This window comes from Lepidothrix coronata, unplaced genomic scaffold, assembly GCF_001604755.1.
Source record: "Lepidothrix coronata isolate B3197 unplaced genomic scaffold, Lepidothrix_coronata-1.0 Scaffold87, whole genome shotgun sequence".
Taxonomy (NCBI): Eukaryota; Metazoa; Chordata; class Aves; order Passeriformes; family Pipridae; genus Lepidothrix; species Lepidothrix coronata.
The window spans coordinates 1224036-1250019 of NW_016690267.1; the positions used below are offsets into that span (position 1 = coordinate 1224036).

General features: G+C 40.6%; 1 protein-coding gene across 3 annotated transcripts in view; it reads right to left on the reverse strand.

Moving 5' to 3' along the window:
• CDH13 (cadherin 13) overlaps positions 1-25984 on the reverse strand; it is a 449115-nt gene that overhangs the window by 47621 nt on the left and 375510 nt on the right. For all 3 annotated transcript variants that reach the window (XM_017820998.1, XM_017821000.1, XM_017820997.1), the window contains 2 exons: positions 10333-10515; positions 9112-9365 (listed from right to left, as the gene is read on the reverse strand). In XM_017820998.1, coding sequence (XP_017676487.1) covers positions 9112-9365; positions 10333-10515 — 437 coding nt within the window. The remainder of the gene's footprint in view (positions 1-9111; positions 9366-10332; positions 10516-25984) is intronic.

The window sequence follows — 25984 nt, forward strand, 5'->3', positions numbered from 1 at the left end:
GAGGCTGGGCCTTAGGCAGGCACAATTCCATTGGAAATTTCCCACTTGAAAGGGAAAAAGAGGAAACAAAACTCTGACAGGCCCGTTAAAATAGGTAAATGTGTAAAGATTCTTCAGGGTGTGGAGTATTCAATGAAATCTGGGTGAGGCAGGTTGGATACTCCAAGGTGATGTGATGTTAACCACTACCCAAAGGAGTTGCCCAAGGGATCCCATGGATAATAATTATCCAGTTCTGTGCAGAGTAAGCATAGATGTCTCCATAGGCATATTTACCTAGAGTACACTGGTCATAAAATTAGGACAAAGTTAGTCCCTAGCAATTCACATTTGAGCCCAGAATGGATCTGCAGGCTTACTGCTGCCTAATAAAGTGCATAATTTCACTCTTACTCAGAAACTCTTTTACAGAAATTGGCATCCTTATTACCAAGTTAATAGAAAAATTCCCGTTGAACTCTACAAGACGTTTTTCCTATTACAGTAACTTTGCAGAGCTCCATTTAGTAAAAATGAGTGCTTAAACCTTCTGACAATTTCTTCACTGAACTCCAATTCCACTCCAGGAATAACCATCTGCGAGCCTGAAAGAAGATGGGTCTTTATGCCTTGCAATGCACAGCCCAGGGATGTCTTGCAGTTGAGCAGTGGCTGTAAACATCCAGCAGCAGTTCTGTGCCTTTGGGAAAGCTTCTACTCTGAGGTGAAAACCTACACCCAGGTTCACTGGGAATTTTGCCACTGAACTGGGGGTGTCCATGGTTTATTCTGTCCTTATTCTGGAAATGACAAATTAATGAAATACAACCATAACATCCCAGAGAACATCTGCTCTGGTGCCATCCAAGATCTACACCTGCTTCAGAGGCAGAAGTGCTGAATTGCTTAATTAGATACTTGGTCTCCATGACAGGATTCAGGCCTAGATGCATCATCAATCTTCCTGGAAAACTTTGATTTTAGTTTTTCCAGCTTTTGCCTTCATATAAAATACCACTGGTCACTGGAGCTCTAATTATACATTTTAACAGTCAAAATAAATTTCTGTCAAAGCACCACTGAAAGCTGTAACTCCACACAGACATTCCCACACGATCAAACATGGTTTAATGGGACTCAGAATTCAATGACTTTAAAATATTAAGAAAAATTCCTACTGCCCCCTTCCCTGTCAACACGACTCCTCACACAGTGTCCTCAAACTTGATAGCTAACTTATTATAATCAAGACACTCTTTACTTCTTCCAGAGGCAAAATCCTGCCTTTTCTGAAACTAGAAGAGAACAGTAATGACAAAGTGAGTTATTGTCAAGATCTGACTTCCACTGCAAGCATAACTTGTGACTGATAGATCCTATTGTCATATTTCTCAAGAAGATCTGCAATATTGTTTAGTCAGTGACATGAAAAATGTGCCCTATAATTTCACAGTTCACAGGCATCCATTCTGAGTGCTGACATGGTTGAAATCATAATGTGGCATAATATTGTTATGCAGGATAAAGACAGAGGGTCTAATTAAACTCCCCTTAAATGTTACATTCATCCTTATTAATCAAGAATTCAGGATTCTTAAGGTAATAGCAAGGGAAGTTAAAAGAGGTTAGTATGGCTTATTTGATTTCATGGAACCACAGATTTTCAATGCTGTCATCTACAGCTTTAATATCAACATATTAAGTATGATTTATGCCAACAGAATAGAGCAGCAGAAAATTTTAAGAACAGGATCTCGTGACAGGTATTGTCAGGAGTGATGAAGTGCAGCTGCAGGTAGCTGGGTTTTGGGCAAAACTATGAATCATTAATTGAGAATTCCTGGGCCTCCTGTTTAGCCTACTACAGTAGTCTTTAATAATTTAATTCAGACACTTCTGCTATTTCAGAGACCAGTCAAAGAGAGAGGGATTAATGGTTGTTTTCTTCAGGAAAGGGACACTGCTCTCCAAGAACTGCCTCATTAAGCCTGGGTGAAAATCTCTCTGCTCTGCCTTCTTTTCTACCAGGAATAGCAAATAGGTGCTATACCAAACTTTTTATTCACAGTCATCTCTTCCTCAAACCTTGACAACTGCTAGGAAGGGTAAGGAAGGAAGGAAGGAAGGAAGGAAGTCAGACAAGATGTTATCATAGATAAGGCAAGTGTGGGAGCTCCCCCACGTCCCTGCAAAGCAAAAGCCAGCACAACAAAGCTTAGCACCCACTGGTGAGCTGGGATTGGCCTCAAGCACTAAAAATTAAGATGTACAAAAGCAGACAAGGAAAGAAGAGGTCAAACATCTGCCCCAACACAGAGACAGCAAAAAGAGGGCAAAAAGAAACATTGGGGGGAACTTAGAGGTGTTCAACACTGTGAGAGACACCACAAGCAACAATTAAGGACTCCCAGGGACCCTCCACAGAGTGAACAGGGAGGTGCTGGCAGGTTGGCTGTAAATTAAGGAAGCCTGTGAGTAACAAAGGGACTGAATAACAGAGTTTGGGAGCCAGGTTATCAACATCTGTTCACAGCTCTGAGGAAAAGCATGTCCTGTTACTCTCCAGCTCAGGTATCGGAGCTGACAGAGATGAAAGTGCCTTTCCTGAGTGGTCACATCACACGCTGTCCACAGCTTTTAGAGGACCTGCATTCCAGGCTTGGCAGACGTTTCAATTCTCTCAGCAGTGGGATTTAATTCCAGTCATTTATTCTCTTCAGTCTCATCTCAGTGGTTCCCACCTGAGATTTTTTTTATTATTATTTTTTTTTTTACCAGCTGCTTCCTTCCCATTAATTCAGCCTCTGTGAATCCACACAGTGCTGACCAGCTGCAAATCATTTTCTGGACAGGAAAAACAGGTCCTGGTTTTGCTCTTGAGCCATTTTCACCCTTCCAGGGTTACATCAGTGTGGTTTTGAGTAAGAGAGGAGAATAAAGGAGGTACAGCACAACTCCAGAAACAGTTTTGCTTCTTTCCCATCCTGTTGTAAGCCTAAAGAATTTTCTATATGGGGAAAGAGGAGCTGTTTACTTTGTTCAGTAAACAAACAGTGGAAGTCAGTTTGGTCAAACAACGACCAAAAAAAAAAAAAGGCAATGCATGTTTTTCACTAGTTTTTCCCCTCCAGATTCTAGTATTATGATAATAAAATATAAACATCACACTAATTACCAACTCAGATAGTAATTAACACCTTCAAGGAACAGTTTCAGTAAAAAGACTGCTGTGTAGAACACTGTTGAGCCACTGGTTGACCAGTGAGTACCTGCAAATACAGGTGGTAGTTGTGCAAGATGAAAGAATTGGCCGAGTTCTTTCTTTCAGAACTGATTAATTCTCTCCTTTTGTGGCACTGCTTGCTGGATACCCCAACACTTGCAGCTCCCTGCAAGTCAGTGTTTCTGTCTTTCAGATTTTACAAGGAGAGAAGCGAAAAAAACTTCTTTTGCTTCAAGCAGATTCCCTCTCTCCCTGCCTTTCCATCTAACTTAAAAAAGAGAAAGGGAGAGAAAAACAACGTACACTGTCCAATACACGGCAACTTCAGATGTAGAGATGCTACAAATTCCCAGTGGCTGGTTCAGGCAGGCCATAAATAAAACTGCAGAGCCAACTTGAGATGCTCGTGGGTGTAAGTTACAGTGAAAAACTCTGGTGCTGCATGCTGAGAGCAGGCTCAGCCATTCATTTATAACAATGGGACTATTCTTCTGTCTGCACAAGGAAAACAAATCTCCTGTTGTTAGGAATCAAAGACAAGTCCTTCAGACTCTAGGAGACATATTTAACAATGACTAAGTGTGTTACTTCCTAAGCATTTACTCTTTAAGGCTTCCTATCCCTCTCTCATTATGTAGTATTTCTGTAAGTGATTGTAGTGTATCCCAAAAAGCAAGTTTATTGACCTCCACCAGCAACAAAAGTGCTTTAAAAAGGCTTGATGTGCAAGAAAGTATGCAAAATTGATCCCTTAAGTGATTGTGAGCAATGTGATGTGAAGCCTCATCCTTGTCCAGGGGGGCTTCAGGATCTCTGAAAAAATCCTGGCAAGAGACATGAAAAGGGCTTTTTGAATTGTCTTTGCAATTCATGGCTTATATATTCACTGCTTGTAAGGGTGGTGACTGGCAGCAAAGAAAAGCAATAAAAGCAAAATTTGCTTTGTCCAGTGAATTCTCCTTAGTTTTCTCAGCCATTTGAGATTTGGGAGAAACTCACTGAACTACAAATCCCACTTCAGTGGAGTTTCAGCACTATTTTACAGAATTTTAGGCAGACTTTTTTTGGTTTTGACAAGCAGCATACAGATCATGGTTGCCTCCAGTTAGAGTCTGGAATATTTCCACTGACTTCCACCAACTCCATAGGCCCCAACCCCAAAGTCAGGGTCATCTGATATAAAGTAAAATGTGGCCCAGTAGTAAAAATTTCCATTCCCAAAGTCAGTGGCCAGTCCATTGTTCAGTGGCTCTTGGAGAAATGACAAATAACAAACATGATCCCTCTGCATTCCTTTGGGTTCAGCCTCATCCCCTCAGTCTGATGGTGCAGGATGAAGCCTCATTAAAATACACAGTTTGCAGTATAGGAAAATGCACTTTACATAAAGAGAAACAGAATCTATGAACCTTCCAGACAGACCTAATGCTGTTATTTGGAAAGGCTGACCGTAATAAATGACTTTGCTCCTATTTGCAGAGCAGCAGAGCTGTGGAACACACAGGCAGTGCAATGGCAGTGCCACAGCAGCCCCATGGCCAAGATAACCCACCTCCTGCTGGGAAGTTGGATCCATCACAGGCTGCCCTAACCTGAAATGATAACTCTCAAACAAAGGGGGATTTACAGATTTCATATTTGTGCAATTCCACCAAATTAATGACACGGTGATATAAAGAGACCAGAATCAAATAAGAGGATGACGACTTCCAAGCCAAGAATTGGCTTTTAAATCCCTACAGCTGAGACCTCAACACTAAGCCAATGGCCCTGTGCTTCCAGAAGCCACTTGTACTCTTTGGGCAGCTTGATTCTGTAGCAGGTATAAATATTGTACACACACGGACTCACATGAACAAACACACACCTTATTTACACATATCACTCCATTTACACATATTTTTTGCAGCCTTTCATGTTCCCGTGAAACTCGCTGCAGTTTGGGTTCTGTTTCTAAGTTCTCCAGCTTCAAATACTGCATTTTAATTCTACTTAATGAATTAGATGTGTTTTAGAGCTACAATAAACTTTTCTTGTGAAGATGTTTCTGAAGCATTGAGTCACATGGCTTACTGGGAATAAATATTGCAACAATATATTTACATAAATAATTTAAAATCCAACAGCACAGTAGGTAATAAAAATATATTGCCATGATAAGCCATGAAACCAGAAAACAACACTGCTTTAATTAAAAATTACAAATACACTGCAGTAAACAACTTGTTTACACAGTGTTAAAAGTCTAACTATTGAATATCCTGGACTTGTTGAATCCAAAAAAGGGAAAAATACTGAAACCAATCTCTTCACACAGACAAATATTGAGAACCATAACTGTGTTTAATTAAGATCTACTGTTAATAATGGATTTCTGAGTGAGGTTCTTCTTTTAATTTCCCAAGGTAGAAAATGTTATTAAATTTGGCCTTTAACTTCTCATTGACATGTACACTTGAAACTTCTGATTAAAATTTCAGAGGTTGGGAAGAAGTACCCAAAATTAAACTCTTAAATCTGGCACAAAAATAACAATGATCCCTGATTAAGAAATCAAATTTCAGAAACTTCATTACTGTTCTATTAATAAATTGCTGGGTTATAATTAAAATGGGGCCTGTTGGATTTCTTTCATTTTTTATTTTTTTTTAATTCTAAAAAAGATGGAAACAGTAGAGAGAATTAAATACTTAAAAAAAAAAAGAAAAAAAAGAAAAAGAAAAAAAGAAAGGTTAATGAATCTGAGAAATGTGATCCAGCTTGAAGAGGTTCTTTTCTGGGAGTGATCACAGTGGAATGAACATTGAGGTGGAAAAACTTGTGGTCCTGTCTGCTCCTTCCTCTCTACAACCAGAGCTCCAGGAATGTGCTTCAGAGTCTTGGGAATACTGGAGTCTTATTTTTTTTACAGTGCAACACATTTTTGCCAGCTTGTTTGAGCCTTTAAATCAAATTCTTTCTCAGGTGGCAAAAACACTTCAAGCTGAAGAATAAGGAGGAAAATTGCTTCAAAAGTACAGCTGTCTTTAGGAAATTTTACAAAGTAAGCCACGTTTTTCAGAGATAAGTAATTTGAATCTGATTCAGATATGCATTGTTCAAAGAATAAATTCAATCTAGTTGCAGACAATGGCAAAAATGGCTTCTCTACTCTTTTCATGGGTCTTGAAATGCATTTATCATGTTATATCTAGCAGAGTAACTAAAATTCCTGATTACAAATAATCATCAGCCCCTTCTGCAAGTTTTATATAGAAAATTAACTAAAAATATCCCTGAAGTTAGAGATATCTGAATTGCAATGGGTTGAAAATAAAAAAAAAAAAAAACAACACACCAGTGTTACTAATTCTATGTTGTTCTGCCCATTTTAAACAGATTTGTACCTTGTTGGGGGGAATGTACACTATTCACAGAGCACACACTGCACGAATCTGGTATTCATTGCTTCTTGCAGACAAAACACTGCTTGCTCATGGTCATTAATATTTAATGTAATATCTCATTTAAAATCTGTGCTGTCCCTGCTTGGCCTTTATTTTAGCAGCATAATCACAGTAAGCACTCTGATACAATTACAGCAGCACAGGCTGAGAACCCTGCAGTTTGTGTTTCTGTGCTGTACAGAAGTCCTGGACGTTGGCCCAAACTCTAAACACACACCTGCCTGCAGGAACTTGGGAGAAAACATTTCAGTCAGACTCCAGCTAGGGAATAGTTATGGTCTTTATACATGAAATTTTACCCTGTCCTTTATTGCAGATGCTATTCTTATATTCTAATCCTCTTTTTTTCACTGCTAGTAGTCAGGTGTGTCAATAACACCTGCCAGTACTAAAAGCACCTTTTAAAAATGCTGGTTTATGCTTTCCTGTCGTTTTAGCAAAAGGACTTACAGGTAGTCAAATTAGCCTTTCCTGATGCATTCCCCCACTTCCCAGATTTCCATTACATTTGCAGGATTTTCTTCTAACTTATACAGTCACTTCCATTCACACAGTTTTTGGGTATGACCATTGCTCTATGCAGATGTAGCAACATTTCTGGGAGAATTCTGAGTCACTTATAAGTCAGGATTTGAGAGTCCCTTCCCAGCCAGTTGTGAGCTGTGGTGGACTACAAAATGTGTTTATGTTACTTAACTGGTTACACACAATACTTAAAGCTCACTTAAGAGGATTAAATGACTCATGATATGCCCCATAATTTCAGTGTCAATGTAGTTAGAAGAAATCCAGCAAAATCAGTAGGTCAAGGGCAAAATGTCAGGTAATAATTTCTGAACTGTTTTTTGATGACCCAATCCTTACATTTTCTCAGCTTTTCTCTTTTAGCATCACAAAATCAACTGTTACATTAATTAATATGACTCTTCTTATCTCCTATGAAGACACATAAAGTTATGGAGAACTTCAATATTTATGTTTCTTAAACTCAGTTCAAGTCCCAAAGGAAATAAATATCTCTTCCCTGCACAAGCCAGGTGCTGAATAAAACTGCTGAGGGTCATGTTACTCTATCTGGCAAGTAACAGAAATTCCATCCATAGACACGAACTTGTGTGACCACAGTGAAAGAAGTAAGGAATCTTTGGAGCAAAGCTAAACTTAAGAATAAAAATTCATCCTGTAAATAAATACATTTAGAAAACAAGGGGAATGACACATGGTAAGAATCATCCTTCAGATGATTCAAGGGTAGAAGTCAAAGGTGGTTTTGATAGAGAAAAACTGAAATATTCATTTGTTATTAATGTATCTTTGAGGTGATGCAGAGAATTGAAACTTTTAATTATCTGCCCTGCCTTTTCCCTCTTTCCTTCGACATGAGCACTCTCTCCTGCTTAAATTCACCTTCTCATCATGGAAATCCAAGTCCTTTGCAGGGACATGCCTACCAACACTTGTAATGACAGTACCAACATCCTCCAGATCAGCAGCTTCCTTTTTGTAGAACACTACATGTGTCAAACTCGCTTTAAAAATTGCACAATCACTGCCAAAAAAACTTGGGATAGCAGAGAAATCCATGTCTGTGGGATAGACTGACAGAGTACAGTGCTCAGGTAAAGCTTTGGAGTCGTTCTCACAAAGGTGTTTATGCTCTTTTCTACGCACTGGTATCCAGGGAAAATTAGTAAGGATGAAACATTAAACCCAGCTGTAGGTTTTAGTGGTAGTGCCCTAACCTGCAGTTCTCAAAAGCTGAGAAAAGCTGTCTAGAAAGCCATTTAAGTATTAGAGAACAAAGTGGTTGATTTTTCCATTTTCTACAAACCTAAAACCAAAAGACCAAACCAGGTGGATCAAAATATAAGATGATGGCACCATCTAATACCTGTGTTTGCTCTTGCTGGCACGGCACATGTGTGGGATTATATTATCATAGCACAGAAATAATAATAATTTAATTTCATTTGTCTGGGCAAGGCCAAGTCTGAGCTTACTTTAGCTTCAGTCTTTCACTGGGAAGTATTTTCTCAGCTCCTGAATGTGGATGGATGGTTGTTATTTCACTGAGGGACATCATAAATGATCATAAACTGATTGAAACCCTATGTGAAACAGAGAAATCATTTCTATGCACATTTTCAATTTTTACACATTTTCTTTGGCTCTCGTGAAGGAAGAGGAATAAACAAACAGGTTGAAAGTAATTTTGAAACTCTGTGCAAAGCTGTGCTACTGTAGGAATCTCCAAACCTGGAAAACTCTTGTTCCCTGTCTAATACAGTTCTGTGTTCTCATCAAACTGAATCTCTTCCTTCAGGGGGAAAAAAATTAATTGTAACTTTTTACCACGCAGAGCCAAAACAACTTCAACGGAATTCTGAACTGGCAGGCAAATTCTTGGGCACAAAAGACGTCCTCACTTTCTGATGGTTGAAAACTGGAGGGCACTGCACTCACCTGATGGTCTGGTGCTGCAGGGTGTCGGGGTCGGTGGCGTTCACTGTGAGCACCACGCTGCCAACGGGGATGTTTTCCTGCTTTGTCACCATCATGGGGTTTGGGTGGAAAACTGGCCCTTCATTCACATCCTCCACAGTGATCTGGACCGTTGCTGTGGAACTGGGGCCATAGGCTATGTCTGGGATCAGAGGGTCTTCGTTCTCCACCTTGATGAGCAGCGTGTGAAACGCCGAGATCTCGTAGTCTAAAGGCTGTAAAATGTCATAAAGTCAGAAGGCAGGTGCAAAGGCAGTGCTTAACTCTTTCCCTTTGCCCATTGCAAACTTGCAAGAAGGCAGAATTATCCAGAAAGGGACAACAGTGTTCACTGCACCTGATACTTGGCCAGAGTTTAGGATTAGACTTAGTTTAGGATATAAATGTCAGTTATATCCTATAATGAACACGATGGACTTAAAAAAAGATGGAGATGTCCCTCTGTCCAAGAGCATATACTCTTTTTTTGCCATACCTCATACAAATAATTCAATTCTCACATATACATGGTGAATTATGATGTACTATGCATTTAACAAGCAAATCAGTCATACTTAGTAGTTACTTATGACAATAACACCAGCTGCTTTCTCAACTGCTGTCTTAAAATCAGAAGCACTGCCATGGAAATACATTCCATTTGTCTTAAGAATTGAAAATGCTTCTTCAGAAGTCAAACAGAGAGAATTGTGGCACAGGCAGCAACCAGGACCATTTTTTTAAAGTGTGAGACATAGAATTATCTTCATACAAAGACAAACAATAAACATTTCCATGAGACTCGAGAAATGTGGGACCAAAGACAGCTCTCCAGTTCAGTCTGAAGCTGTATCCCTCAATTCCCTGGTATTTGCATCTGTGTTCTCTGAGAACAAAATGGGGGCCTTGGATTCTAGTTGTCCTTTCAGCTACAAACAAAACCTTGTTGTAAAATCTCACTATTAGTTGTGGTGCTTACTCCAAATCTGGCTGTTATTTAACACAGTGGCAATACAGTCAGCAACAGGCTGAAAAAATAAGGTTACTGTTACAGAAGAAGGGGTTATACATGTATTTGGACAAGGGTTGGTAGTCAACTGTATATCTTTGAATGACTTATCCCTGCTGTGCCTCCTCTTATGCAGTGAGCCCAGTGGATGGGCCTTACAGCAACAATACAGTAAAAAAGGAAATTGTTCTTACTTTGACAACAGAGAGCATTCCCTCATTAGTCTGGGGATTGGTGTGGATCTCAAAACTCTGCCCTGGATTTCCATTGATGATGGTGTAGACAGCTCTCCATGCTCCAGTCACGGGGTCATCTCTGTCACCAACAGTTAAGTTCACTATGACACCTGTGACTCCCTCCTTCACTGTGGCTTGAAACTAGAAAAAAACACAGAGGAAATTGTTACTATTTTCAATTAATGACCCCACACACAGACACGAAATATCCAAGGCAGCATTAATTATTTACCCCAACAGGAGAAAGATGGAATCCTTGACCGAAAGTGAATGTTATAGGCTCTAAATAATACATTCTCACTCATGAAATATGAGGGAGCACATTACAGCTGCTCTCCACTTAATAGATGGCAGATAAGCAGTGATGTGATAGGAATCAAGCTTTGGGAGATTCTGATCACAAGGAGACAAGTCATCTCATACGAATGGAAAGTGAAACACGAAAATATTTGCAGTGCTGCATAGGTGCATATACTACCAGAAAGGGAATTATACTCCCAGCTAAGGGAAGAGGAAGCTGACTGATGCAGACCACTCTTGTCCTCAGATTATTTACAAATAATCCAGGTTTGCATTTCAGACTCCTATTTTCATAAATTATCCTACCCATATTAATTTTTCACTACGCCTTTGTCAAGACACAAAACACGTTTCACAGAAAGCATTCCCAGAGCATTTCTTGGAGGGTTTGCTCTAAGACACTCAAAAATAATTGGACCTCATGCTACCACTTTGTCTGCACAACTAAAAGTCAGTGCCACTTTCCTTTTTGGAGAGGAAGAATTTTTTATGACCTTGTGAAATGTGTTTCAGTGCTGTATGACTCGACCAGCCAAGCCCTACGAGAAAATTCTAATTTACTCTCCAAACAAAGAGTGTATAACATCATTCTTATTTATGTAGGGAAAAACATTAAGCAAACCATTGGAAAAGCTTGTAAGGGTCAGACTTAATAATGCTCCTCACCTTTCAAGCACTTGAGGCTGACGTGCTAAAAGCACTGGATATGAGAGTGATAATGCCAGCCTGATAGGTGGATAAACCAGAATGATAACACACCTGATCCTGAGAAGTGCTGAACACCAGCACTGCCATTATAAATCATTAGAAAAAACTTAGCATTTCTGGGGATTAAGCCTTCAAAAGTCTACAATTACAAACTTTAATGACACAACTGGGCTCTGCTGTACCTGCACTGCTTAAAAGCTTCACCGTCGGTGACAACATATCGCCCAAGGGCAAAGGTCACCCAGGTGGCTTCCAGACCTTGAAGACTAAAATGCTGAAGACTAAAAGAGGAAAACACTAAGTGTCTTTTGCTCTGTCTCACAGACAACATGAAGTCATAACACCACAGGAGATTTTGTGAGAATACTGAATCCGGAAAATGGTGTTTTATTAATATAGAGATCTCACAATTTGGACAAATAGTATGTCAAATGGATTTCCTCATACTAAAACACAGAGAGGACAACTGCTTCTTTCCCTGTGTTCAGTTGTCTTTGTTTTCCTTTTTTCCAATAGATTTGACTTATCTTTCCAAACCCTTTTTTAATTTTGCTGTATAATTTGTGTGTGCATTCAGTTCAATCTTTCCAGCCTCAAACTTGATTTTATAAAAGGATGACATTAATGATTGGCTATTTCTGTCTTCTGTGGTATATCTAACAAAGAATTAAAAGATTCTTTTGATTTTGATAGTTAATATGTAACAGGTTGTGATTGAGCTTTGTTTCAGACAGTTCATTAAGCTCATTTGCAGTTTAATTAACTCTAAATGATAATGTAACAATATTTTCACTTGCTTTGAAACAAATTAAAAGAAAAACTCTTTCAAGAATCTTGGAAATAACAGAAGAATGATTACCAAGATTATATTCCTTCCAGCTCAGCCAAATGCTGTGACTGGAAAGCAGACTTGGACAGCTCTTTCTCTAATTGAAAATAAGCAATTAACCTGATTGATATTTTTATATTATTTCATATTGTCTCAACTTGAGCATGAGACATCAACATGAGACATCAGAACCATAAGGGTCAGAACTTTTCCCTACAAGTGTTCAGTATCAAACAATTAAAAAGGTGACTAGGCTTCAAGGAGCCTGATACTAAAGAATCTAACCCTTAGATTTGACTGGGCATCTGCTCCTAATTCGTATTGATCCTTCTGAAAAATCTTTTCCTTAATCCTCTCATCTGATTCAATTAAGTGTTCAATACTCCCTGGCTCACCTTGGGGACAGTAAGACCTTTTAGGGTAAAATATTAAAAGATCTGGCTGTTTTATTCAGCTATATAATTGTGAAGCCATGGGATAAATTTATTATTTTTTACCCCACCAGTGCCAGACTGTGATGGAAAAGGTTGATGTGCCAGATAGTTCAAAAAATATTGAATGTCAGGTTAAGGATATTTAATTGAAGGATATCTCGGGGTTGGATTTCTTCTGCACCCCTATTTCCTCCTTATTTAGGAAGAACTCTCAGTAGCTTCAGTTGCAGAGAGTTAGGGGTGCAGAAAGGGCACTTGCTGGGGGCACAAAACTGCCCAGTTCTGAGTCCTGCTCGTCAAGGAAATGCCAATGTCTACAGTCAAAGGCTGTGCCAAGAAAAATAATCCCAAGCATAGTGGTAAACTCACCCCTGGCATCCTTCCCATTTTAGAAGTGACCATATAAATAGAGAGGGTATTTGAAGCTGTCTGGAACATTAGACTAAAATCTGTTCAAGATGGATGAAAAAGCAGAATGATCAGATCACAGAAAATGTCACATAGGTCTGCTCTAAATTTATAATGTGAAAAGTGTAATAAATCACAGATTTGTGATTGCAAAAGACACATATCTACTGTGAAATAGTGTGGCCCAGGAAAATATACCTAGAAGGTGAACCCTTTTGCCTGTTCAGTCACCTTTATATAAAGAATAGACTTCCTAGCATTTACTGGGTCCCTTTCAAAAACAAAAGTAAAGAAGGGAATTGAAAAGCTATGAAAGGACAAATATAGGAATTAGATTAGAAATAGAGAAAAGACAACCACAGGTTCATTGTATCTCACACTGAAAGGTTTACACTCCCAAAGAACGGTGCTTGACAGGGAGAGTCTGAACCAGTGCTCTAAAATAAAACCCCACAGTGGTTAACACAAATAATTGGATCACAAGTTAATTGATTTTACTCGTTTTAAATATCTGCACATCCCCTAAGCACCACTATAAATTAAGAGTAAAGTAGATGAGTTCAGTACTTTATTTAAACTGCTGTCATTTGGACCCATATTAAAAATAATAACTTAGAAGGAGAATACCCTGGGCCAGAGTGGATTTGGCTGGAAAGAGCTGTGTGCATTTACTACTACTGAGTATTTGGATATGTAAGGTTAACCTGCTCTGGGGAGTGATGTGCCATACTGTCATTTATTGTGCCTATCATGCACACAGCCTAAAAATTTCTGTCATAATTAGGATTTTATAAATATAGGGAAATAAAGAACTTCGTTCCCTTTTTTTCAGTACCCAAAATGTTATGTCAAAATGCACAAAGACAGACAAATGGGAGCAACTCAGAAGGAAACACTGAGTGAAGAGCATTTAACAGGGAGCTGAAAGATGTGGAGGAAATACAGTGATGGGTGTAGATGGAGGGTTCCCCCAAGGGTGTGAGGGTGGCTTGTGAGGATGCACAAATAGGCTTGGAAATGTAACAAGTCAGCAATGTTTGACTGATGGGCAGTAAATAGGGACCACAAGAGAGATCACAGGTACAGTTCCACTGGCCATGGAGGTCCTTGAGAGTGAGAACAAGCAGGTTCTACATCTTACAATACAGGAGTCACTGAAGGGATGGGAAGGAGACAAGCAACGTTCAAAACAGCTGTGCTAGAGCACAGCCCAGGTACCAGCAGCCAGCACAGCCCTGAGCAGCTGAGATAACCTCAGTTCAGCAGGCAAACCACTCCTCCCTTCCCTGCATCTTGCAGGCTTAATTTTAGTGGCTGTTTCCTGGTGGAGCCAGGATATAACACCCTGCCAAATCCTCCCTCTCGCTGAGCTCTGTGGTGAACTGGTGGGACACTGCAGTGGCAGCTCTCACTGGCAGCAAAATGGCTCTGGATGGTCTCAAGAAAACCAGTCTTGTCTCACTTCCACCATGGGGCAGGTCCATGGAAAAATCACTTTGTAAAATGTTATCCCCTGAGAATCCAAGCACTGACCCCACCTCAGTCTCAAGCATAGCTGGCAATGGTGCCCGGACTGTATGAAAACTGGGTTCTAATCTGATAGCCTTACTTAAAGCTTCTGTAGCTAGTGAAATTCTGTTTACTGACTTCTCAAAGCAGAGGAAGAAATGAACTTAACTGAATCAGAATCACCTTAGTGTCTGCTGTCCAGCAATGGCATGAGCAGGCAGTAATAACACCTTTATGAAGCCACTAAAAAACTGGCTCAGAGTGGGGCACTGACATCCCCAAATTAAAGAGCTGACACGAGCAGCAAACACAGTGCAAGGCAAACGTGTCTGGGGTTGCTGATCACCACCCCACGGCTCATTAGGATTCTGCACGCTGTGATTCCCAATCAAGAACAAACAAATTAAAACTCTGTGTCAGTTTGCATTTATCAGGGTGATATTCCAGCGGAGGGTGTTCTGTGCTGCTATCATGTGTTTGTCTCCTCATCTATATAACAAGAAAGATGAAAAATAATGGGATGTATTAATTCATTATGGCTCTGTTAGAAATTCCACGGGGAAATTGTACTGTTGTAATTCTCCTCCTCCACTGAAGTCCACTGCTTTTGCAACCATTGTTTGTCTATCTAATTTCTTAAAAATAGGCTGATAAGCCTGTGCTTGCAACCTGCTTGCTTTTTGCCTGTGCCTTTTCCTTTGCACGCTGATATTCAGCACGTGTGCCCCTCAGTTTCCAATATTTATTTGTTAAGGAAGTAATGTATTTTCCATAGCTCTGTATCTGGAATATCTCCAAGTACAAATGAATCTTCAGAGTGATCACAAAGGTTTGCATTCTTAATCAATCTGGGATGAGAATTCATAAATATCAGTTATGGACATTTCTTGTGGAGTTCAGTGGGACACAAAGCCCAGCTTGCTGGATAACAACAAACCAAGTCACCTGGAGCTTGGAGTTCCAGGAGGGAACACTTGGCATAATATTTGTGCATTGAACAAAGTGATGCTGCTGATTCTTCAGTCACCTTTCACCTCAACACAAGGACCCAGTGTTCTGTTCTGCTCCCACGGGCCCCCAGGGGCTGGAAAACAGGACCTGACCGACTGCAGTTTGTGCTGAACTCTCCCCGTGAGCAATTTAATAGACAATTCTGTGACCAAGGCAAATTGTAACTCAGTATTACATTCTCCCTGATCTCTTCTATAGAGTTGGAAGGCATTTTCCCTCTTAAGACTGTGCATAGCCTTTATTATGTGGACACAAATAGCAGCTGTTTCGCTACAAAAATCTCTGTATTAATGTAATGGATTCAATTTCTGGAAGCTGCACATCAAGCAACACACGGAGCACTTTGAAAGCCATTTAGATGAAAGACACTCTGTAAATATAAAGCATTATCATAGTATGACAAGGATTTGATGGTGTAAACTAGATGCAAAGCAGAAATTATAGCTGTGAGTCACCTAAACAGGCTTTAGTTATTGGCATTGTCTTACTGCCATAATGCTGGCTCGTAGGCACTGTATTATTTCTTAACTTAAAGTGTTTCTTTCAGCTTATTCTATATTTTTTCCTAAGTACATAATATTCTCCCTTCTCCCTAGTGAAATTACAGAAAGAATTCAATTGTAGCTTAGAAAAAAACCCCTTTCTGAATATATGAAATTGATCATAATAATTTTGGGTGCATTTTCACTTTTTGCTTTGGAGTGATTTTCACAGGCTCTGCATTGTAAATGCCTTGTGATCTTTCAAGGCACGCACCAGTTACTTTACAAAGTAAAAGTAGGACTCAATAATGAAGAGCTGAGCGAATATTTTTGCCTGCAAAAACTTCATTGCAGTCTGCAACAAGAGCAACAAATCCAAAAGATCAATTAGTTAAAGGCAGGCAAAAGATCCACTTCTGCTCTCTGTAACAGGGCTACAACTTCTGCAGGCTCTATGAATTTGTGCCTTTTTATTGAAAGACACAATCAATGCTTAATGCCACTGATAATAATCATGAATGATCAGAAAAAGGGAAGTTTAACATGACCTCATCATCAGGCTCTTTCCCCGTGCTCCAGGTGCAAGTCCTTCTGCGAGCAGTTTTCCATCAGGTTAAAGCCAAGCTACCTCTGGGATTCAGTGACACCACTTCAAGGACTCTTTGGGTGTTAAAATTCATGATTGAGCAGGACAGGATCAGAATGCAAAAATAATGGGGTGAAATGGATGGATGGATGGATGGATGGAAGGATGGATGGATGGAGGGGTGGATGGATGGATGGAGGGATGGATGGATGGAGGGATGGAGGGATGGAGGGATGGAGGGAAGGATGGAGGGGTGGATGGATGGATGGATGGATGGATGGAGGGATGGAGGAATGGATGGAGGGATGGAGGGATGGAGGAATGGATGGAGGGATGGAGGGATGGATGGAGGGATGGAGGGATGGATGACCTCCTGGGTGCAGCAAGAGCTGCCTGTGAGGTTGTCAGTGTGAAGAGTCCTATTCCTCTTGCAGAGATCATAAGTCTTAGAAAACTCTGGAGGATCCACAGAATGAGATCCTCGAAAGATTCATAAATTGATTTAAGGAACTTTCTTCCTGCCTCTTTCCCACAGCTTTGCTGAAAGCCCACTCGGAGCTGATGTTGGATTCGATCCTCTCATTTAAGTGCTTGCAGAGGACTAAGAAGCCATTCAGGGACTATAAATAAGTGATGGTGAAGGATACTTGAAAACAACCACTTTTTTTGACTTGTTTCTCAGACTTTTGTTTACACCAGGCTTTGGCTCTGTCTCAGCCCAGCTCATGGCCTCGCTGAGTGAAGGCAAAAAAGATAATTCTAACATGTATTAATCATATGTTGAATGCCTGCTTCAAAGCCTCTTACCTCCAGGTATACATCAAATGTAGCACAGTTGTCTGAAGATTCACAAGGAAGACAAACATACTCTCTTTTTCTTCCCTGAATATATAAATAATTTAGGAAGGATTCATTCTTTTTCACTTTTCCACCTTTAAATGCAAGGCGCATTCAGTTGTTTCTAGAATAAATCAAGTACCCACAAATACAAGGGACACTTCTGGAATGATGGTCATATCACAGAAAAACAAATACTCCTTCTCTGGGTGGACAGAAAACAGTGCAAGGTCACTGTTTTTATCACATTTAAGATATTTTTTGAGAAAACCTCAAATAACGATGTTATTTTCTTCGCTATAAAAAATTCTTTCACCCCAGGTAGAACAAACCTTATGTTTAAAACAACAGCATCATAGAAAATGATGATCTGACCAAGCCTGACTACACCTATTCACCTGTTCCAGCATCAGTGTTGCCAAGGGACCAGAGAGAGCTCTGCCTTTCACATTTATGAGACCACTTGTGCTGCATTCAGCCAACCCAGCCATGTATTATTTCCTCCTCAGTGCACTTCCCATCAAGAGCAGTGTTCAGCCCATCTTCTTTCCAAGATGCTGGATGTCTTCTTTAAATGGAATGAACTTTAAATAGAATAGACCTAGCCGGATTTTTCTCCCTTTTACATCCAGTGCAGCATCCGCTCTCATCCAGGAACAAAAAGGTTTTACAGGCTATTTTCCCCCCTCAGTCCATGCAGTTCTAAGTTATCCTGATGATGGTGAGGAGGGAAGGGAAGGAGGTCTTGGCAAATGCTCCTCTTTCATTTTAAGCAGAGACATTTTTACACCCAAACCAACTTTTCTGCTGCTGAAGATTATCATATGAATATATATGGCTGAGATAACTGATAACTGCCTCACTAAGAGAAAAACGTATGGAAGCCACCTACTACTCATATTGTGAGGAATTCATACCATTCACTGCCCCTATGGCCCCAGTTACAGGTGGGATGCATTTGCTCCATGGATCAGACCCATAAGCAACAATTTCCTCCTATTAGTTCCCAAACTGTCACGTTTTTGGGGTCTGGACAAGGAATGGGTTCCAAAACCACGCCCTCTTTAATTGTTGAAGCTCTTACCTTTATCATTTAGGCCCTTAACAGCAGGACAGGTGAATTTACTCCTCTCTGCACATTGAAATGATAGATAAAAGGATAATTTTGTGGCAATAAAAATATTTTTTTTTAATTAACATTAACCACAAAATGCACATCCAGACACCAGTTAATTTGCTAAAGTCTGAGAGATTGAGAGGAGTGAAGGAGAAATTCCTCTAATGGCTTTATTCTGCTCCCAGGTAGAAATAAATATAATGTGGCCTGTGTACTGATGAACAGGGAGCTGGGCAGTGACTGGAAAAGAGCTTCAGTAGATGAAAACTACTCATGGTTTTTAAATGATCATCATGTTTCCCTTTAGGAATTAAACATGGGATTTTGTGACTTCTCTTTACAAAGGTAACTTCCAGGACTTCTTCTCATACATGTGTGAAAACTATATTTTAGTGCTATACAAAAGCAAACTAAAGGAAGTTAATAAAACCCAATGAACAAAACAACAAAAAGAAAGGAATTGTTTCATTCTAAATAGATGAAACAACAAAAAAATTCTGGATAAAAAATCTAGAGGCATCTTGTTTTGGCACCTTAATATTTCAAGACTGACCCATGTTCTTACCGGGTTAAGAAGCCTGGTCTTTGCAGAGAGGTGGAAACTGCAATAGAAATGAGACTTCCTCCGTGGCAGAATCTTTGGCCTCATTGAGAAAGGGAAGCATATGCATCCAGATGAGAAATCCTGCCTTTTCTGCCCCGGGAGGACACGGATTCCAAAGCAGAGAGTTATTCATTGTGCCAGTTTGCAGCTGATCATGACCCAAAGCTGCCAACAACAGATGTTTTGACAGTGGTTAAAGTTCTTCACGGGGTCTTTGGTGAGCAGCACCAAAGCATTCAAAGCAACTTGTATCTCTAAAATATTTCAGCTACAAATTTCATCAATTCCCCAAACTTCTGGCATTTTAGGCTGTGCCAACTGATGGGGATAAGATGCCCTAGATTTACAAGCCCCTCCAGCTGAGAGCTGTCTGAAGTTATCCCAGTATGAAAACTATTTTGGAAGCAGATAAGAACTCTGCGAGGTTTCACACTGTTCCAGTGGAAGCAGGAGGTGCAGATGGAAGTTTACAGGCAGTATTATCTGCAGTGATACAGAATCTGTCTGAATTTTAAAAACGAAATATCTAGCCAGCATTTTGTTTTCTGGGAAAATCTGAGCGGGGAAAGGAGAATTTGGGCTGAACACTCCATATTTCAATCCATCTGAACACAATAAGTCTTCCAAGTCTGCTGACAAAGTGATGAATGAAGTCTACTGCATGTACTTCCTTCCACTGGATATACAGGATTTTTTTTTTCCTCAAATTATCTAGTCTACATCCAGTTTGCTCAACGTTCATTGAGCAAACCATCACTGCTCTATCAAAAAGCTATGATACAAGAAGAATTTAGAGATCAGAGACATAGGTGAACTTTCATGATTAACGATCTCTATTCCTCTTCTGTTTTCCTCCCATAGCAGAAAAATCTTTATCATATCCTGAGCATGCAGTGAGCACAGAGCTCTCGTTACCCTGACAGGGAACAGCGAGGATCTGGGGTCTCTAACCCTATTAGCACAGAAAAAGTCTTGATTCCAAGGTCAAGAATGAAGAATAATAGAAATAAATGCAGCATATTTGACTAATGGCTATGGGTGATCTGAGCCTCTCCACTGACTGAAGGATGCAGCAACAGATGTATGGGTTGGCATTGCAGAGCTGAGAAAAGGGCAGGAAAAACCCAAGGTGTGCTAAATGGAGGTATTGCTTTCTGCTCTAAGGATGCTGATGGTCTCCATCTCCCACCACCCAGCTCCCTTTGCCAGTGCTCATTTCATCTTTCCTTGAAAGAAAAATATTTGTAATAAAAGAGAATGAAACATTCCTCTTGTAAGTGCCTGCTGTGTGCTTATTTCATGTCTAGAATGTCACAAAGGGAATATATTAAGGCCCTTTCATTTTCTCCCTGGCAATTTATGTTTTCCTAAGCAAACATTCTCTGTACACACATCCTTCTCAAACACAAGCACCGCTGCGGCCTCAGCTGGACATTTTTTGTGCAAATGGTGAAGTATCCATTTGCTTTTTCTTAATAATAAAGAGGATGAAAATGAAGGCAGGATTTTTATATATGGCTGATACTGAATTCTCTCTAAGCTGTTTAGAGATTGGCAATGAGCACAGTTTGATGGCAGTGCTCCCCAGTTCACGTGTCTGAGCACCAAGAATTAGCAGGGAGGTCAAGGCAGACCAAGGCACTACATTTGTGCTCTGGTCTAAAGTGTGTGTGCACACCTTGGAGCCCACACAGACTGAATCAAACCTGTCAGACCTACCTTGGGCAGCCTGCAGAGGTCACCTGAATATGATGCCTTAGGGCAGCCTTCCAATACCTAAAGGGGGGCAACAAGAAGGGGGGAGGAATTTTTGGAGGGGGGATTTTTACGTGGGCACACAGGGAAAGGCAAGTGGGAATGGTTTTAAGCTTAGATTAGATATCAGGAACAAATTCTTCCCTGTGAGGGTGGTGAGGCCCTGCACAGGTTGCCCAGAGAAGCTGTGGGTCCCTGTGAGTGTTCAATGCTGGATGAATCTTGGAACGACTTGGTTTAATGGAAGGTGTCCCTTCCCATGTCAGGGGGTTGGAACCAGATGATCTTTGAGGTCCCTTCCAACCCACACTGTTGTGTGGTTCTGTGAACATCAAAAGTGGCCTGTCCCAGTGGCACAGAGTGGTTACTGTCCCCGTGCAGACCATCACTGTCACACCCTGAGCACAAAGGTACTCCATGGTCAATCTGGGTGGGAGCAGGCAGGACAATTCATCTTTCCAGCCAGGAGTCACCAGAGCTGAGACTTGCTGGGATATCCAGATTTCAAACAATTCCCTCATCCTGGTCACAGCCAGTGCTGCGGTGTGCTTGGAAACCCTAAAGCAGCAGCTTAAGTTCTGCAATTCCTGTCAGACCAAACATGCAAATAAATGCAATTCCCAGGAAATACAGGTGACACCAAGGAGATAAATAAGCATTTGGTATTATCTTTGGTTTATAGCAAAGAGCTTTTCCAGAGGGTTGAGTGCTTATTAAATCAGGACATATATGAAGAATATTAGTTTATTAAGTGACTGTGCTATTCCTCTCTCTTAAGACTGTTTTCCCTTCTCCTGCTCATACATCTGCATCAATTTTGCCACACTGAACTCTTCCCAAGGAGAGCACAGAAGTACACTGGAAATTAATTGGATCCTAACACACACTTCCAGATACAGATTTTTCAACTGAGTTTGCCAGTTCTAGGGGAAATCATTTTAAGGGACAATAAATACCACTTTATTTCTATACACAGCAGTGTGATATACTGTAAGCAGTCAACCTCCCTCCCCGTGGAAGGCAGAAAAATGCTGTGCTTGCAGGTAACTAGAAACATATCCTATTTCTTGCTTCTGAGTAAGCTGGTAATTAGAGTAGAAACATGAGGAACAATTTCAGTGGAGCTGTAAAACTCCAACAGGAAGAAAAAAAAATCTATTTGAGGTTAGAACAAAATCTTTTTTTAATCTGGCTAATGCTACTTTTGTGCTGATGCTGATCATTATATTTATTACTAAACTGTGGGACATTCCAAAGCATTGACACCTGACTTCACTTACTAGAAAAGCAATCACTTTCAGATATTCAGCTTGGTGATTAATATGTAGATACCTAATTTTTAGTGGATTAAAGCATGTTGTATCAATTTGGTGGTCTTTAGGATTTATAATCAAACCCTGACGACATCTGATTAATGCCAGCACAGGCTCCCTGAACCTTACAATATTCTTGTTCCTTTGGAGCTCGGATCACAGCAGGCTGATTACCCCCTGATTATCCTGAGTAACTGGGGTCAGAGGTTCTCTGGCACCACAGAACACATTTAATTCAATCAATTCAGTTAGTGAAGCAGTTGGGGAAAAAAAAGTTATTCCAACTGCTGTAATATTGCATTAGAAAAATTGCCCGGGATTTCCGTGCTCCAACTGATGGGCATTTTTGCTTAATTTCTAATTTAATATTCTGCTGGGGTTTGCAACTTCAATTACTTGTGATATTTTCACCCATAAAGTCAGAGGCATTGAGCCTGGAGGGAGAAAGGAAAACCAGAGGAAGGAAAGATGCCTGCATTAACCTGTACAATAACCTTTGCTGACAGACACACATTTTCATGGCTCAGTTGTGGTTTTCCTGGTTAGGTACTTTACTGGTGGCTCAGAAAAACTCTCTGTTCCCTCCATTTATCCCTTTTGCCACTGGCAGATTTTAACTCTGCTCTTCTTTTGATGGTTTTTAATGTTGTTTGGCTGAGCACCAGATCATTTGTCTTGTAAGCAGAGCCTTTGATGAGCTGTGATCCAGCACAGCCCTAGTTCAGACAGCCCAGCACCCTCGTGGGTGCTCAGGTGGAGTTTGGGGAGCTCATTAAAGGCACCAGCTCTGGACTTCAGTCACCTGAAGCAGCAAGTGCTGTGTCTGGGATGAAACATAAAAAAGGACCTCTCACTACTCCCTGAAAGCCTCGAGGTACTTCCCGCACAAATGCCCAGCAGCTCAGTTTGACTCCTGCTGGTGAGTTTTGCATCCTATACAAGGATCCCGAGTCTGTTGGTACACAGACATTCCTTACTGGGAGTCCTGAGGCTGCTGCTACAGCCACAGCTCTGCTTTCTGATTATCACAGTTTCAGGGGACTAATGAGGATGGAGACCTTCCACTGCACTTCAAAAGGGGCAGTAGAGTAGCTGACAAATGTAAGAGACATCATACATAGGAAATTTGGGCATAACATGGAGCTCCAGGCCAATGAAGAGAGAGCAACACGCAAAAGCATGTCAGCAAACACATAAACATGACCCCAGATGACCCCAAAGAGAGGAAGAAGAATTTATGAGCATTGTGTTTGTCCTGGCAAAGCACTGCAGGTGCTGACAACCTGCCTTAACACCCTGACCACAAACGCTGGAATGAAACCACCAAATGTAAGACCCAGAGGAACAAGGAATCAGTGGGAGCAACAGCAGGAAAAGGGGTAGGAGCTAAGAAGGGTGTGTACAACAATTTTGTATTTGTTGTATTATCACTATTGAAAATATTTCTAAGTTGAAAAATATTTCTCTCTTTTTCAGTAATTCAATCTGAATTAATAATGATTCCTGGATTAGGATGGACTTGAATTAGTGTTCAGTTTTATTAATAATAAATTCTTGGCTTTATATATAAGGTGGGCTTTCCCTTTGCCCATCAACAAGATTTTGAGTGTGACAATACAACACCAGGCTTAGCTATTATTTGCAATGATTCTTTAGAAATTAAAGCAACTTTCCTGAGTAGGATTCTTTAATAAAGGAAATGAAGTCTTACACCTCCATTTTCCCTGCAAGCAGCAGAAAGTTGCAATTTAATCTTCTGCTTGCCCACAGAGAAGATCCATTTTTTGCATGTTCCTTAGGGGTTCTTTGGAATGAAAAATGCTATATGGTTATAAAACATTCTCTTAATGAAACTCACTCTCAACTAACCCTGGAATTGATGAATCTCCTCCTAAGCCCCTGTGTCCATTTGCCCACAGCCTGACACGGCTGTCAGGCTCCCTTACCTTAAGAAAAACCCAAAATAGGAACCACAGGAAAATTGCAGGTCAGAAGTTTGGTGTATTAGCAGAGATATGGAGAAATCACAGTGTGCCTAAACGGGACATACAGCTAGGGAGCCTACAGAGAGTGCCTACAGAGCCCTGCACAGGGCCTACAGACTCTCTTTTGTGTGTGAAACATTCTCAGCCTCTTCTATAACGAAATCTGAAGCAAATAAAGAGAAGACCCAAATGGCATAATCAATTCTCCATATTAAACACAAAGCCACACTTATGGAAGAAACCAAACAGCAGCAAAACCCCATCACATCCAAATGCTCAAAATACACAAACTCCTCCCCTCCTGTGCTGGGGATGAAAGAAGAAACCTCACACAGCAGATGTTACTTCTGTCACCTACTCTATACTGCAAAAGGATCGTGGACAATAAAGGCAATTTAATGTTGTGAAAACATCAAACCACTGTTGAGGTGTGCAAGAAGTAGCACCTGCACAAGGCAGAGGCAGGAATTCTTCCCTCTGCTCAGCACTGGGGAGCCCCAGCTGGATTAGAGCACCCCATTCCTGCCCACAGCATGGAAGGCAAAGAGCAGTGGCAGAGCCAGATGTCTAAAGCCCATGGCCTTGAATAACTCTGAAAAGCAAATGCCCCCTGGGCTGCTGGGGGTAAAAGGGTTGTCTGTGTGTCACCTTCAGAGTGGATGAGGCCAAGAAGGGATGGGCTTAGTGGAGGCCAGGAAAATTCCCATCAGAGACAGGGGAAAACTTGTTACTAGCAGGGAAGGTGAAGGAGATCCCAGAGTTGCTGGGAGATCACAGAGGCTGTAACCTCAAAGCTCCTGAAGGAAAAATAAACAAATACTGAAAATTATACAAATGGGAGGGAGAGAATTGAAGTTATCTCAAGAACCCTTCTCTGCAAAAGTCACAATAAACCCAAATCCAATAATCTGTACAGAGCAAAGCACTTCTGCCTAATTTTCGAACATTTTCAAGGTTCATGATCCTCATTAACTTCCAGGAAGCTCCCTAGATTGCCAGGATTTTTTTAAAGCAAGTGATGGGAAGGACTCTCCTAGCTGAGATTCCAGTCTCAAACTCCCCATCGTACAAGACTCTTCATTACACCGGATTTGGTGCTGACAGCTGGAGACACAGAGTGGAACTGCAAAATCACATTTGCCCTCCCTGTTGCAGATAAAAGATGAAAATTGTGCCTCTAGCATTTGCTTTCCTGGCTGGTCATGTTCTCTCTTGGCAACAACATGCAAGGAAAGGGGAAGGGGAAAATAATTATGATCTCAGCTTGGGGAAGGATTCTAAGGGAACAAGAATGGCAAAGCCAGATATCCGAATTTAATTGTTTTGAGGGTGTCTGCAACAGAGCCACTGTAGCAAAATTCCTGCTCCAGCAAGAACTCCTCCATTTTTACTAGAGAATTAAAAACTCTTCCCTTGCATTCCCACAGGAACAAACTGCTCGTGCCAAGCAGACAAGGTTTCTGAAGAAAATCGTGCTTTTTAACAAATCTCAGCCATTACTTCATCATTTTCCTGAATTGTCTGGCAAAGAGGAATTTAAAGGCCTGCATTTAAATTCCGGAGCGGCTATCAAATGAAGAAAGCAGATTGATTTGCATTCTGTTCCACTACTCCCTTTGCCAAAGTGATTTTTATCAGAAAAAAAAAAAAAAAAGAAGAGAAAAATACTAAAAAAAACCAGAATCTGAGCCTGAGAATTCAGTTTTCAACTTCAAACCATTGAGATTTTTTT